This window comes from Kwoniella botswanensis, chromosome 2 (assembly GCF_036426115.1).
Source record: "Kwoniella botswanensis chromosome 2, complete sequence".
Classification (NCBI taxonomy): domain Eukaryota; kingdom Fungi; phylum Basidiomycota; class Tremellomycetes; order Tremellales; family Cryptococcaceae; genus Kwoniella; species Kwoniella botswanensis.
In genome coordinates, this window is record NC_088600.1 from 990,089 (window position 1) to 1,002,499 (window position 12,411).

The 12,411-nt window shown below is 43.6% G+C and overlaps 6 protein-coding genes across 6 annotated transcripts; 2 read left to right on the plus strand and 4 right to left on the minus strand.

Moving 5' to 3' along the window:
* Positions 1–355: 355 nt before the first annotated feature.
* On the minus strand, positions 356–2,935 carry L199_007255 (uncharacterized protein; the record flags this gene model as incomplete). The annotated part of the gene is made up of 4 exons (XM_064892949.1): positions 356–760; positions 867–2,240; positions 2,314–2,384; positions 2,464–2,935. The coding sequence occupies 4 exons, from the start codon at positions 2,933–2,935 to the stop codon at positions 356–358; spliced, it is 2,322 nt and encodes a 773-aa protein (XP_064749021.1).
* Positions 2,936–3,476: 541 nt separating this feature from the next.
* Positions 3,477–5,486, minus strand: L199_007256 (uncharacterized protein; the record flags this gene model as incomplete). The annotated part of the gene is made up of 6 exons (XM_064892950.1): positions 3,477–3,599; positions 3,668–3,723; positions 3,783–4,333; positions 4,411–4,737; positions 4,786–4,900; positions 4,970–5,486. 6 exons carry the CDS (start codon positions 5,484–5,486, stop codon positions 3,477–3,479), a joined length of 1,689 nt encoding a protein of 562 aa, XP_064749022.1.
* A 701-nt stretch (positions 5,487–6,187) lies between these two features.
* L199_007257 (uncharacterized protein) lies at positions 6,188–7,958 on the plus strand (the record flags this gene model as incomplete). The annotated part of the gene is made up of 6 exons (XM_064892951.1): positions 6,188–6,366; positions 6,440–6,541; positions 6,613–6,733; positions 6,817–7,165; positions 7,242–7,628; positions 7,714–7,958. The coding sequence occupies 6 exons, from the start codon at positions 6,188–6,190 to the stop codon at positions 7,956–7,958; spliced, it is 1,383 nt and encodes a 460-aa protein (XP_064749023.1).
* Positions 7,959–8,136: 178 nt separating this feature from the next.
* Positions 8,137–10,119, minus strand: L199_007258 (uncharacterized protein; the record flags this gene model as incomplete). The annotated part of the gene is made up of 1 exon (XM_064892952.1): positions 8,137–10,119. The coding sequence occupies one exon, from the start codon at positions 10,117–10,119 to the stop codon at positions 8,137–8,139; it is 1,983 nt and encodes a 660-aa protein (XP_064749024.1).
* A 737-nt stretch (positions 10,120–10,856) lies between these two features.
* On the plus strand, positions 10,857–11,444 carry L199_007259 (uncharacterized protein; the record flags this gene model as incomplete). The annotated part of the gene is made up of 3 exons (XM_064892953.1): positions 10,857–10,901; positions 10,959–10,989; positions 11,050–11,444. The coding sequence occupies 3 exons, from the start codon at positions 10,857–10,859 to the stop codon at positions 11,442–11,444; spliced, it is 471 nt and encodes a 156-aa protein (XP_064749025.1).
* Positions 11,445–11,609: 165 nt separating this feature from the next.
* On the minus strand, positions 11,610–12,114 carry L199_007260 (uncharacterized protein; the record flags this gene model as incomplete). The annotated part of the gene is made up of 3 exons (XM_064892954.1): positions 11,610–11,726; positions 11,789–11,974; positions 12,055–12,114. The coding sequence occupies 3 exons, from the start codon at positions 12,112–12,114 to the stop codon at positions 11,610–11,612; spliced, it is 363 nt and encodes a 120-aa protein (XP_064749026.1).
* Between the last annotated feature and the right edge of the window lie 297 nt (positions 12,115–12,411).

Genomic DNA, 12,411 nt, shown 5'->3' on the forward strand with positions numbered 1-12,411 from the left:
TAAAATATTTCTGAAACCATTGCAAGTGAAGGACAACAATCAATCTTCCTGTGTGCAAGTACTGATAGAGAGTAAATTGTCAGCCAAAGGTCAAAACAGTACATGGAACGTTATCTTTACCTGTAACATTCTTAACCGAATATCTGCAATATTCGGGATGTCATCTGCACACAGGGATGTGCTACTCCGAGTGTTTGTGTGTGTTTCAGCCACGTCATTTCGTCGCTACAGTGAACCGTCAGTTCGGTCCAAGCACACAAGTCCGTTTATCTTATGCATCACCAGATTAGTACAGTCAGCGATCATATGTTCATCCTGAAACGGTTACGATGATGAGCTACATAAATTACTTTCCCTATTCCCTTTCAAGCTTCACGACTCTCCAATCCCCTTCCTTCCTCCTATATCTCACCCAACAACCATCCCTTTCTTTCCCATTCGGCTCTTCTTGATCTTCTTGAGGATTCTGTTCAGTCATGATCACTTTTGCCAGATTACCCAATACACTCGATCCAAAAGGTTTACATTTCACTTTACTTCCTCCTCCAGATCTGCCCGTTGAGAAATCCAGATGTTGAACATGCAAATTTCCAGTATAAGAAGTAGAGATCAACCTTATATTTACATCTTCTCCTTCGTCTGGGCTTTGTCTTGATGATGAAGTGGCATATTCGATCGAAGCTGATAGGGAGAATGGTGATTCGGGCCATAATACTGTGTATAGGGGTGTATTGGACTGAGAGGGGATATCGAATGGTGCCTAAACGATGAAATCAGCATGGTATCAATATCCTGACAATTCCTCTGACAAATACAGTAGGTGAATATGCCATATGTGAGACGAGGATATTTGAATCATAACTCACGGAAAACAAAAACGTCTCTTTACCTCTCGTGATCACATAGACTTCACCACCACCTTTCAATCTCAAAGTTTCCGACCCTCCCCAATCACCTTTCGATGATCCTCCTCCCATCCCCATCCCCATCACACTGGTCGAGCCGGTCGAGTTTTTGAGCTTCAGATCTAACACTGTAGAATCGTTCACTCGGATCAAACAAGCTTTCGAGCCAAAACTAACATATAGTCCTAAACTCGGTACTCGATTCTCTGCGTTCTCAACATTATCGTTAAATGCTGGTGGATTATTTGAACCTGAACTACCATTCGAATTGCCCGTTCGTATTGATGCCCTGTCATCATATGAGAAAAGACTTGCCGAATCGTCTAGTACACTTCCCCCTCCCCCTCCTCCAGATGGGAGGGAAGAGAGGGAAGGTGAGATTGGTAAATCAGGTAGGGAAGGTAATTGCAAAAACGAGATATGTTGTGGTTGACAAGGTAAATAGAATGTTCTCGATGCTGTAAACCTAATTTGTTCTTCTAGCATCTCTTGAGATCCGTGATCTTGAACAGGTGGGAAAGCACCATGTACGATTACATGATTTGACGTACCAACCGCAACGAATATCCTAGATTGAGATATATAGCTAGTAATTAACATTATATCTCCCTGAGACTGATTTTGATGAGGTTTGCCAGAACGTAAGATCGTATAATCATCTGACCAAGCTTTGTCTAAATCGTCCTTTGATTGGTGTTGAGAGATTGAGGATATGCTTGATGTTCTATCGATCATGGTCCACTCCACACTATCTTTGTCCCTCGATTTACCTTTGCCTTTCTCCTTACCCTTGTTTGACGAGAGGTCTATCCCGAAATAAGAAGCAGGTTGAACAGAAGAATACTTCGCTAGTGAGATGAGTGACCTCAAGTTGTATATTCGAACTTGAGTACCAGAGTTCCGTTTTGGCTTAGAATCTAAAGTCGGTTTCGAAATTTCCTCTGCACCACCAACAAGCATGATTATGTAGCCTTTACTAGTAGAAGTAGAAAGGGATAAAGGGTGTATCTCCCATACGGGTAAATTGAACCATATATTCCTTGTTGTATCTTCCATCAGATCGGTATCAAGGACTTTCAATCCATGAGAAGTACCCAGTATTACCAGGTTTGAATTCGGCACTGGATAAGCGCAGTTGATGGAGTACCTTGAATGGGGTTCGAGGGATTGTCCATAGTCGATTCGAAGTAAGGAGGAATCAGGCAGTATAGTTGGCTTCGCACCGGCAGACAGGTATCGTAAAGGTTGAGCGGGAGATGAGGTCGATGTTGATGAAGGATGATAATTCGATGGGAGAGTGTCATTATACGATGGTGGTTGAGGTGGTTCGGGGAGCTACAAGATTTATAAAATATGTCAGCAATTGAAATTGGAGCTGGAACAGGTAGACGGGGTAGGATGTATTTACCTGACGTCGAACATTTCGTCTCGCCTGACGATCGGGATCACTGTCGAACCTTTCAACAGCTCTTTTCTCAACTTTCATCCACGGCCACGATATTCGAAAGTCAGTTTATCGCCCTGCTGGCAATGACCTATGCACGAAGCATGGACTCACCCCATTCTCTCCACCTTCCAAATCTCGATGCTCCACCTTGTCTACCCGCAATATCACCATGCGTTTGCTCATCAGTCTGCATAGGTTGATCCAGGTCCTGATCAGCTTGAGGCGTAGAGACATGCTCGATCCCTCCTGTCGGCTCCACCACGGTCACCTCATTCTCGTCCGCTTCTTCTAGGTATGCCGGTAATCCTTCTCCGGCTGAATCTGCTATATCATCGAGTCCCAAAGAATCATTCAAGTCAGAAGAGGAGGTACCACCCCCGCTCGGACCGAACGTCGAACCGCTCGTTCGAGGTGGAACATGTGATCGCGGCGTAGCAGGAAGATTTCTTCTAGGGGTTGAAGGTGTTTCTGAGTTAGTCCTGGGAGTTGTGGGAGGTGGAGCAGTCGATGACGATACGCTATGAGTGGGACGAGGATTGGAAGGTAAGGATGGTAATCTTGGTGGAGGTGTTGGTCTACCCATACTCGAACGATATTTTGATTCAATGATCACGGTGATATAGTGGTATTAGGTATGCATGATAATCTTGAACATGCTGAATGCCAAGCAAGCATACTTATTTGATTGACTCTGTTCCCATCTGTGGGACTTGAATGGACCATGCTACGTACTACACCAACGTATCAACAGTCTCAAAGGGCGTCGTCAAGGGTGTATTGTACACAGCCTGATTGGCACAACTACATTGCTATGTCTATTCTTCAGCACTCGAAAGTCATCCTAGGTTGCTGTGATACTATACTGAGACTCATCTTCAAGACCATCAGTTGAATATTGCAAGAACACTGCATGTGGGCTGTGCATCAGAACTCGAATGATTGAGAAGACATGTCATGTAGAATCGTTTTCAAGCCGATATGAAGTGCCAAACTCTGACTTCGACTGACTGATACACGTTACATACAAATACAACAAGATGCAGTAACAGTATAGTGTCCCATCTACGAATCTACGGATCTACAGTCTAAATCTACATTCTACGTGATCTCTCCCATATCATACCTCAAATACCTCCCTCACCACATTGCACACTGACTAAGATACCTTGATGATCGCCTACTCTAACTGACTCGCCTTTGAGTCCCTTCAGATCGCCTAAGACCAATACAGTGAGTTGACGGCCGTACTGTATATGATTACCACATATTGTTATAAGCACACATCATCTCTTACCATTACAGTGCGATCACTTACAACACAACCCGTATCTATACCTTTACTAAATGGTTTGATATCTAATCCTCTACCGGCTACGTATATACATGACACGTTAGCATCATAAGCAGCACGCATATATATGGCAACTCACCAGCGTGTCCATAAATGACAGTCACAGGAGAACAGCCCAGATCACCCTCCTCTTCTGGTCCAACAGTCGGGGATCCAGGTTTTTGTCTTTTTCTATCTTCATCTTGAAGTTCAATCTTATCATCTTCTTCATGAGTCTTTTCCGCCTCCGTCTCTCCCATACCATCTACGAGCCATTTTCCCTTTCCTTTACATCTCTTCATTTCTTTCTTCCATACGTCGCTCCACGGTGTGCCCTTTTTACCTGATTTCGTCACTTTGCCTTTCTTCTTGCCTTTCATATAAACCCCTCGCATATTGAGTAAATTCCATGGAACAGTATTTTGGGGTACGTTAAATATGATTGATACCTCTTCTGAATTTCTTATCGCTTCTTCGTCCATATCCGAAGTGAGGTTGGAAAATTGCACCAAGGGCTGAATATCTGCCGAGGATGACTTGAGAGGGTTGGAAGGGAGAAGACCAGCGTGGACGACGATGGTGTGTAGTGATGGGAGATGCAGAATCAAAGGAAGTTCGAGAAGGTATAAGTAGAGGTTTTGAGGAAGGTTCCTAGAACATTCATCGAATCAGACAGCCCATCCAGACTCACTTAGCAATTAAATTGCTTTCGCATGTAAATAACCCACCTGGCAATCTCCCAGTGCTCTCCTTTCCATTTCCAACCGTCCGGAAACTCTTTTCTCTGCTTCTTCAATTCCTTCTTCACAGCTTTTTCATCGTCGGAACTCAGACTATCCACATAAGCTTGCCAATCTCCGTCTGAGCCGCCAGCCCATTCCATCCAAGTTCTCCACTGGATGACGGCCTGATCATGATTCCCTCTCACACCTAATATACGTCTTTCCCTCATCCATTCCAGCACTTCGTTGTTCTTTGAGCCTTTTGCTATCAGATCGCCAACGTGGATTAGGCGATCGGTAGTCGGCGAATAGGATATATCGTCCATCAAACGTCTAGACTCAAGCAGTCAGCATTGTTAAAGGGGAGAAGGAGTTATTCACATTAGGGGATCATATGATCCGTGTATGTCCCCGATAATTATTAACCTCTGTCCTGCAGAATTGACGTCGATAGTCCCGGGTGGTAAAGTTTTAAGCATTTTGTAATGATCGAAATCTGTACACAATGTTCCATCAGTAGATGTCAATGGTGTGAGGATTCATATGTAGTGTTCAATCGACTCACCGACATCAGGCCGGACTTGATCATTCGGTTCAGTCTCACTATCCGTATCACTACTATAACCCTCGCCGAGGGTAGTATCCTGCTCATTCTCGTTATTTGTCGAGGGCAAATCTCCGATCCACTGGCCCACATCCGCCTGACTGCCTAAACCAAACACCTCTCTTAAACCACTTACTGAACCATTCCTCAGTGTACCGGCTGAGGAGGAGCTAGTAGAAGCCATGAATGTGATTGAAAGTAAGAATATAGCAATGACAGCTACCGATCCTGCTCTTCTAATTACGTGGGGTAATGGGTCGTTACGATCGAATGAGGATGTAGTCGGTGTAGGAAGGAGTTCGTCAAGTAGGGACGGTTTCGATCTCTGCAGCAATGGTCTGATCTGCTGTGAGTGGTGGTAAGTCGCTGGCGCGGAGACTGGGGAAGTCAGCGGAGACGGCAAGGCCGATGGAGATGATGGACGACGAGGTAGAGGTGGGTCGTATGCTGGTGGTGGTGGAGTGGAAGGTTGAGTCATTTCCTGACTTGAGTCTCGAATCGTCTGCTCTTCAAGCTTAAGAACTAGAAGTGATCGGTGGTAGTTGTAGTTCTAGAATCAAAATAATGAAATTGGCATTGGGATTAAGATTGAGATTGAGTTTTAAGTTGTGGTTATATACCCGAACCAAATGTCGTAGCCGAAGATGATGATACTACGAGGTTCTCTCCACAGTCATCAGCACCTTCTTACGCAGTCAAATCTCAAGGATCCAATATGTACACACTTTGCCGACACTACACAGGTGCTGTGAGAGCTTGTCCTGCTCAGATTGGCTCGTTGTGCATTACAAGAACGAACGTTTCTTGTTAAAAGCATTCAGTCGTGAGGACCGAACGGTTAATTAGACGATACTACCAATAGTGGATCTCACCACACCATGGGAAGAGAGACACAGTGAGCTCCAGAGAACGGCATTTGAATGAATCAGAATACGATTCTGCTTGACAACATGCAACAATGCATACGCTACAGCTGGACTATGATATTCAACATTCCTGTACGTAAGGAGTTGGTCACTGTTCCACGACCGGCGCCAAGAAACGAATCCCGCAGTCAATCAATAGTCTACGAGTAACGTCACCACATCAATCTGGAGTATTTGTTGTGACGTTTCTCAATGTACATTCACCTTGTTGGTGTAGAACATTCATATCCTCGCTCGTACAGTCAGCCAGCGGATGTGGACTTATCATGGGCTGGTAGTCCTACTTGCTACACTCACCTCAATCACTGCGCATCTTGGCATCGCTACATCACCCAGCTCCAGTGGCAACTTGCATCGAATTCGGAGGGATATCGGTTCGAATGAGGTGATAAGAGGTGTTAATCTAGGTGGATGGCTTTTGACCGAAGAATGGTAAGCCTCTTAACATAATTCATGATCTCATGCGGGTGTGGGCCTCGTGCAAACCGTACGCTCACGATGATAGGATCACGCCGTCGATCTACACCAACGGTGCGGAAGACGAGTATCACCTCTGTGCCGGTCTGGGTAAGAAGAAGTGTCTGAGCAGGTTGGAAGATCATTGGAAGTGGGTTGAGCCTTCCATCCATCACCTGTTCCGAAGCGTATCAGAAACCGTAGCTGAAGTCATCTTTGCAGATCATTCTTCACTCGAGATGATTTCGAAGAAATCAAAGCCGCAGGTCTAAATTCCGTTCGTATACCTATAGGATACTGGGCAGTGGATGTAAGGGATGATGAGCCATATGTATCTGGACAGGTAAGCCATTCAGTCTCCTGTCTTTTTCATCGCTCAACTAGATCAAGTATCATAAGAATACTAAGTCATAACCTCAATTGCAGTACCCATACCTTATCCAAGCTGTCAACTGGGCTTCCGAATTAGGTCTATCAGTCCTCTTAGATCTACATGGCGCACCAGGTTCTCAGAACGGTCAAGATAACTCGGGCTTGATCGGTCCAGTATTGTTCCCTACGAATACATCAAATATAGAAAGATCCATTAACGTATTGAAGAATTTGACAGAGGAATTCACGAAAGAGATATATGGTAGCACGGTGATAGGAATTGAATTGCTCAACGAACCCAGACTATCAAATAACTTTAGTATGTCCCAATTGAAGGATTTTTATTCGGATGCTGCACAGGCTATAAGTGATGTTAAGGGAGATATGAACGTTATCATGCATGGTGAGTCATCTATTTAGAGAAGAGGAAAAGAGTGTTTGTTTCTACCTGACTGATCATGCGATTTACTTCCCTTCAGATGCATTTTGGGGTCCACAATATTGGTCAAATTACAATCCACTTTCCAATTCCACATCATCCAAGTCGAACAATTCCATCATCGATACTCACCAATACTACGCCTTCGAACCACTGAATAACCTCCCTCACGACGTCATCTTAGAAAAAGTCTGTAACATATCAAAGATATTGAAAAATCCAGATTTGGGGATGTTACCTGTGTTAGTGGGAGAATGGAGTTTAGAAACTGGTCATTCACCCAATTCGAGTTCGTCGTCAATACAGAATAAAGATGATTCGAGGGAGAAGAGAACGTGGTTTAGGTTGTTCTTCGAAGCTCAGTTGGCATCTTATTCGCCTAGTTCGATTGGAGATCAACCTTCAAGAGGATGGTATTATTGGACCTGTGAGTTGTCTCCCTATTATAGACCAAGTAAGAGATGAACAAAGAGCAGTGTATTGATATTCTGTGTTTGGAATTCGGGTTGCAGGGAAAACAGATTACGATATAGATACTTGGTCATACAGACGTGGAGTTGCTCAAGGATATATACCGAAGGATGTCAGTAATTCAAGTACGTTGGTATTTCCAATATTGGATAACGGTTGTGTCGATTCGAGTTTCAATTATACTGCCCCCAAGAATCCTGGATCAGATGCGATACGGCATTGCCCCAACGGATTATTGGCTGTATCGATGGTGATAGTGACGATTTCGTGCTCTTGTATTTTGTAGAGACAGGAATAGACAATAATCAGATTTATAGAACATACACGGATAGTGGAATTATACTTGTACACCACTCGATTTACATCTTAGAATGCCGTCTCTTGGTACTGATTCCGTTTCTTCAATTTATCGATATACAAGTGTGCATGACTACCCAAAATTCAACAGTCAGATGCTATGGAATCTATTCTAATCTGTCATCATATATCAACCTGACCTCTGCTCGTTCTTCACCATCCCATAGCCTGCCTGCATCATTACACAACGCAACTTCATCCCTAACATCACTAATCATCCCTCCTGGACCACTAACATACACCACAGTAGGTCCATTGATTGTTCTTCCCACAAACTCCTTCACGGCTTTTCGGAGATCCGGTCGATGATGAGGTTCGATACCTTCTTCTATGGCTTTCTCAGCATCTACAATTTTACCGCTCTTGCCCTGAGTTCGATCTAAAAGTTGCGGTGTAGTTGAAGACGAGGAGGAAGAAGTGTAGACGGGTGGATTACAAGGACATTCCGCATAAAGTTCCTTATCATACGATACAGATAACATAGCACCATTACCATCTTCTTGATTCTGCTGCAATCCATCTAGATCTTTCGATGAAACGCTTCCAGCAGTAGGTGTAGAAGTACCTGTACCAGTGGAAGAAGAGGGTATGGCGATTTCTCTGGTCACTTTAATTGTTACTTTGATATTTCCATCTTTCCTCAATTCTTCCAATTCATTTTCGATCCATCTCGTATCCCTCTGATGTCTGACCACCCAAATCAACTCTATCATTCGACCCTGTGTCAAACCATACTTCGAAAGGTGTAATAAAACAGGTAGAACAAACGTTATACCTGTTCCTCCAGCTACACACAGAACATTATCTTCATTCCCTAAATCTCTCATGATATCCACTCCGTACGGACCAGTAAGGATGATGGGGGTAGTCGACGTATCTAATCCCATAATTCTCCTAGTTTCTCCTTTCTTCGCTCTAATCAAATATACATGTTTATCTCCTGGTAAACTCAATGGAGTGAACGGATGAGATTGCCAAACACCTCTTTTGGCATCGGTGAAGGATATATAAAAATGTTGACCAATATCGAAATCTAGTTGATTCGGATTATCGAATTCCATCCTTATCACATCTTCATCATCGCAATGCTTGATCTCCGCTTGAATAGTTTCGAATAACCCTTTCCCATTTGATAAGATCTTATAATGAATTAGGAAAGTTCTAATGAACCTAATCGATCGGTCTAATAACCATAGGACTAGGGAGGGAATCATGAAACATTTCAGTTTTTCCCAATGACCCCAACATGCTCCTATATAAAGCATCGCAAGGACATAATGTGCTTTTCTGAAGAATTCATATCCGAATTTCCTTCTTGACCATTCTAATGATAAACCCCATAAGAGCAATAAGAGGATCATCGCTACTACACCCCATATCATGTATGTCTGAGTTATCCATGATTTAGCTGTGGATGGTTGAGGTTGGTATAGTTTAATCTCGACAATTGACCAGAAGATCGTGTGGACGATAGATTGAAGTAAGATTATATGACCTAACCACCGATGAAGGAAGTTGAATTGTTGGTATGGAACACCAGTCACTAATGAAAGTAAGGATTCCCTTGATCCCAGTAAGATCGATAAGGGTGTAAGAGCATAGGCCAGTATACCGACACGGTCCGCGAATGGTCCAATACTTGATCGAGTATTGTGTAAATCCGGATAATTCTTCACAGGAGTTTTCCATATCTTATACCTTATTCCAACAAACGAGAATATCGTGAGATAAACTGTCAGACAAGCTAAGACTAGAACTTGTAATCTCGTAGTTCTACCAAAGAAATATCGTCCAAATCCAAATTTGATATCGGGTAATAACCTCTTACGAATGAAGGTATTGATCGTCCGTGTGATTCGATTGGAAGTGTGACTTCGATGTATTATACCCCACAATAACAAACCACCAATGATGGCTGACCACAAAATACCGGAATAGAGCATACCCAGATCGTGTGAGTGATATACCACGTCCAGGTACTCGCATGACCCAGCATCGTTCGTACAGGGTACGATCCGGTCGGCATATCCCCAGTGAGGTTCGGTCGCTGATCCGTCGGTAAAGTTCTGTATGTGATATCGAGCTTCCATCGTGGGGTATGGTTAAACAGGAAGAGACGACGATGGGTATCTGAACAGATGCTGGGGTTTAGTACACTGGAGCATCGATGAAGCGACAGTAAGTACTTACCGAGAGTTCAGGTGACAACAAGCCAGAATAGTGAACGAAATCTTCAAGATTCCTTATGAAGTGTTCTACGTGGAAAGGGAAAGTATGATTGGTACCAAAAAGATGAAAAGACCAAGACAAAAGATAGAGTCCTCCTGCTTCTATCTCTTTCTACCTGAGGTATTGTTGTAGATTTACATCATCATCGTGTCTTTCAAAATTATGCTTAGCCATACCATAAACCAATGACACAAAGGCCTCTTCAAACGCGGCAAATCTCAAATCCACAAGACATTCCGAAGCTAGGTTTGAGAGATTTACCGAAACGAGTAATAAGTAAATGGCTCGGATTACGGGAAATGATCGACGTTACCCTAGATTAGTTGCGGCCATTCATGGTGATCTCGTCTGATTGGCTGATCCGAGGAAAAGTCGGTTAAAGGGATCAAAGTATTCGATGCGTTGACAACGGTTGCATGACGACAGCATCCGACTCCGTGAGACAGACAGGTGTTATGTGATCCCTCAACAATATGCTTTCTTCTCCATTCCTCATATATATCTCTGTTAAAGAGTACAACGTCGAAAAGCATAAGAACAATCATATAACGATTCAATAATTCAGTCGATTCACCAGCTTCGAAAGACCTGATTCAAGATGGATATGAGCTCTTCAAGTAACAGTACATGTCAGATGTCTGACGTGAGTGTCATCGTAGGAAGATCACACAAGCTATAGCTGACGGTCTTCTATCCTTAGATGTTATGGAATTGGGATGTGATAGACACATGTAGGCCGAACATTCCTTAAATCACCGCTTTTGACTAATTTCACCTACCTTTACAATCAGGCTTCATCTCATCCGGATGGCACAACACAACTCGAGGAGCCTTCGCAGCCTCATGTGTCGGCGTGGTATTCATGGCTATTCTCTTAGAACTCTTACGGCGAATATCAAGGGATTACGACCAACTCATTCTCAAACAACTGTCCACCGTATCTATCAAACTCCAGAACCACCGTCCTAGAAGAGCAACACCTTTACAACAACTCATCCGATCGTTAATACACGTCGCGATATTTGGCTTAGCATACCTGTTGATGTTGTTGGTCATGTCCTATAATGGATATTTGATCTTCTCGATATTGATAGGAGCGGGTATAGGGAAATTCTTCTGCGATTGGTTAGTCCTAGGTGTGGAAAGTACGACGAATGAGGAGGAACCAACGGTGTGTTGTGGTTAGTTAAGCAGGAACGAACAAAGGGAAAGGGAGTGAGTTGTATCATAGCATGGTGATGTATTATATTCGCATTTCACATGTCGTTCATAACGTATCTGTCATTAGACCTTTCAATCACGCTACAAAGTTTCCCCCTTTTGACCAGACGCAGTTCCTCCCCTTTCACCTCTAATCTTCTCTTCGTCGCTTGTTGTGTGAGTTTAGCCCACCAATAGGCGATCTGTTCTTAGCAGGTGGCAAACGGACCTTGATTCCGACGGCAGCATAGATACTGTGGGTTTGCATCTAGGCCCACCCAGACCATTAGATCGGCCAACTCTCAGGAAAAGACAATCCCGGTGACTGACCTCATTACTGTAAGTGATGTATTGATTATCGATATTAAAGTGTGCTGGAACGGTGATCCACACTAAATCGGGATCTCGTTCGAGTGAGAGATCCGCTGGATCCTCATCTTCCAGGTGGGTACCCGATGGCTTATGACAGGAATCTGCAGTCCAGATGTCCTTGTGGAAGGTGACATCCTTCTTCTCCTATACAAGTTTACCAAAAATAATAAGCATCTTCATCTTCCATCGACAGATACATCAAGGGAACAGTCAAGTCCGCTCACCTCAGGGGTCAACTCATCAGCTTCAATAGAACCAGCCGAGCGATAAGTTTTCAGATTCATGTCCATTTCCTCAGCATCATAACTCCAAAGGATGTGAAATGAAGTCCGGTATCTTGAAGACAAGACATGAAGATCGCATCTATTCCTTTCAAGACCTTCTCGAGGGCTGTCCAATCGATACCGCGATAATCATTCTGAATTGGATATTCATACTTCAACCCAAAAGCAAGTTCACCTCCTTCAGGGATGAAAGACGGATCCATAACACGGTTGAAAGCTTGTTTGACAACCTCAGGTCTAGTATCGTACATCCTATCGTTGATCAAGCCAGAGGTGTGTGTGTGATAAATACGTCGT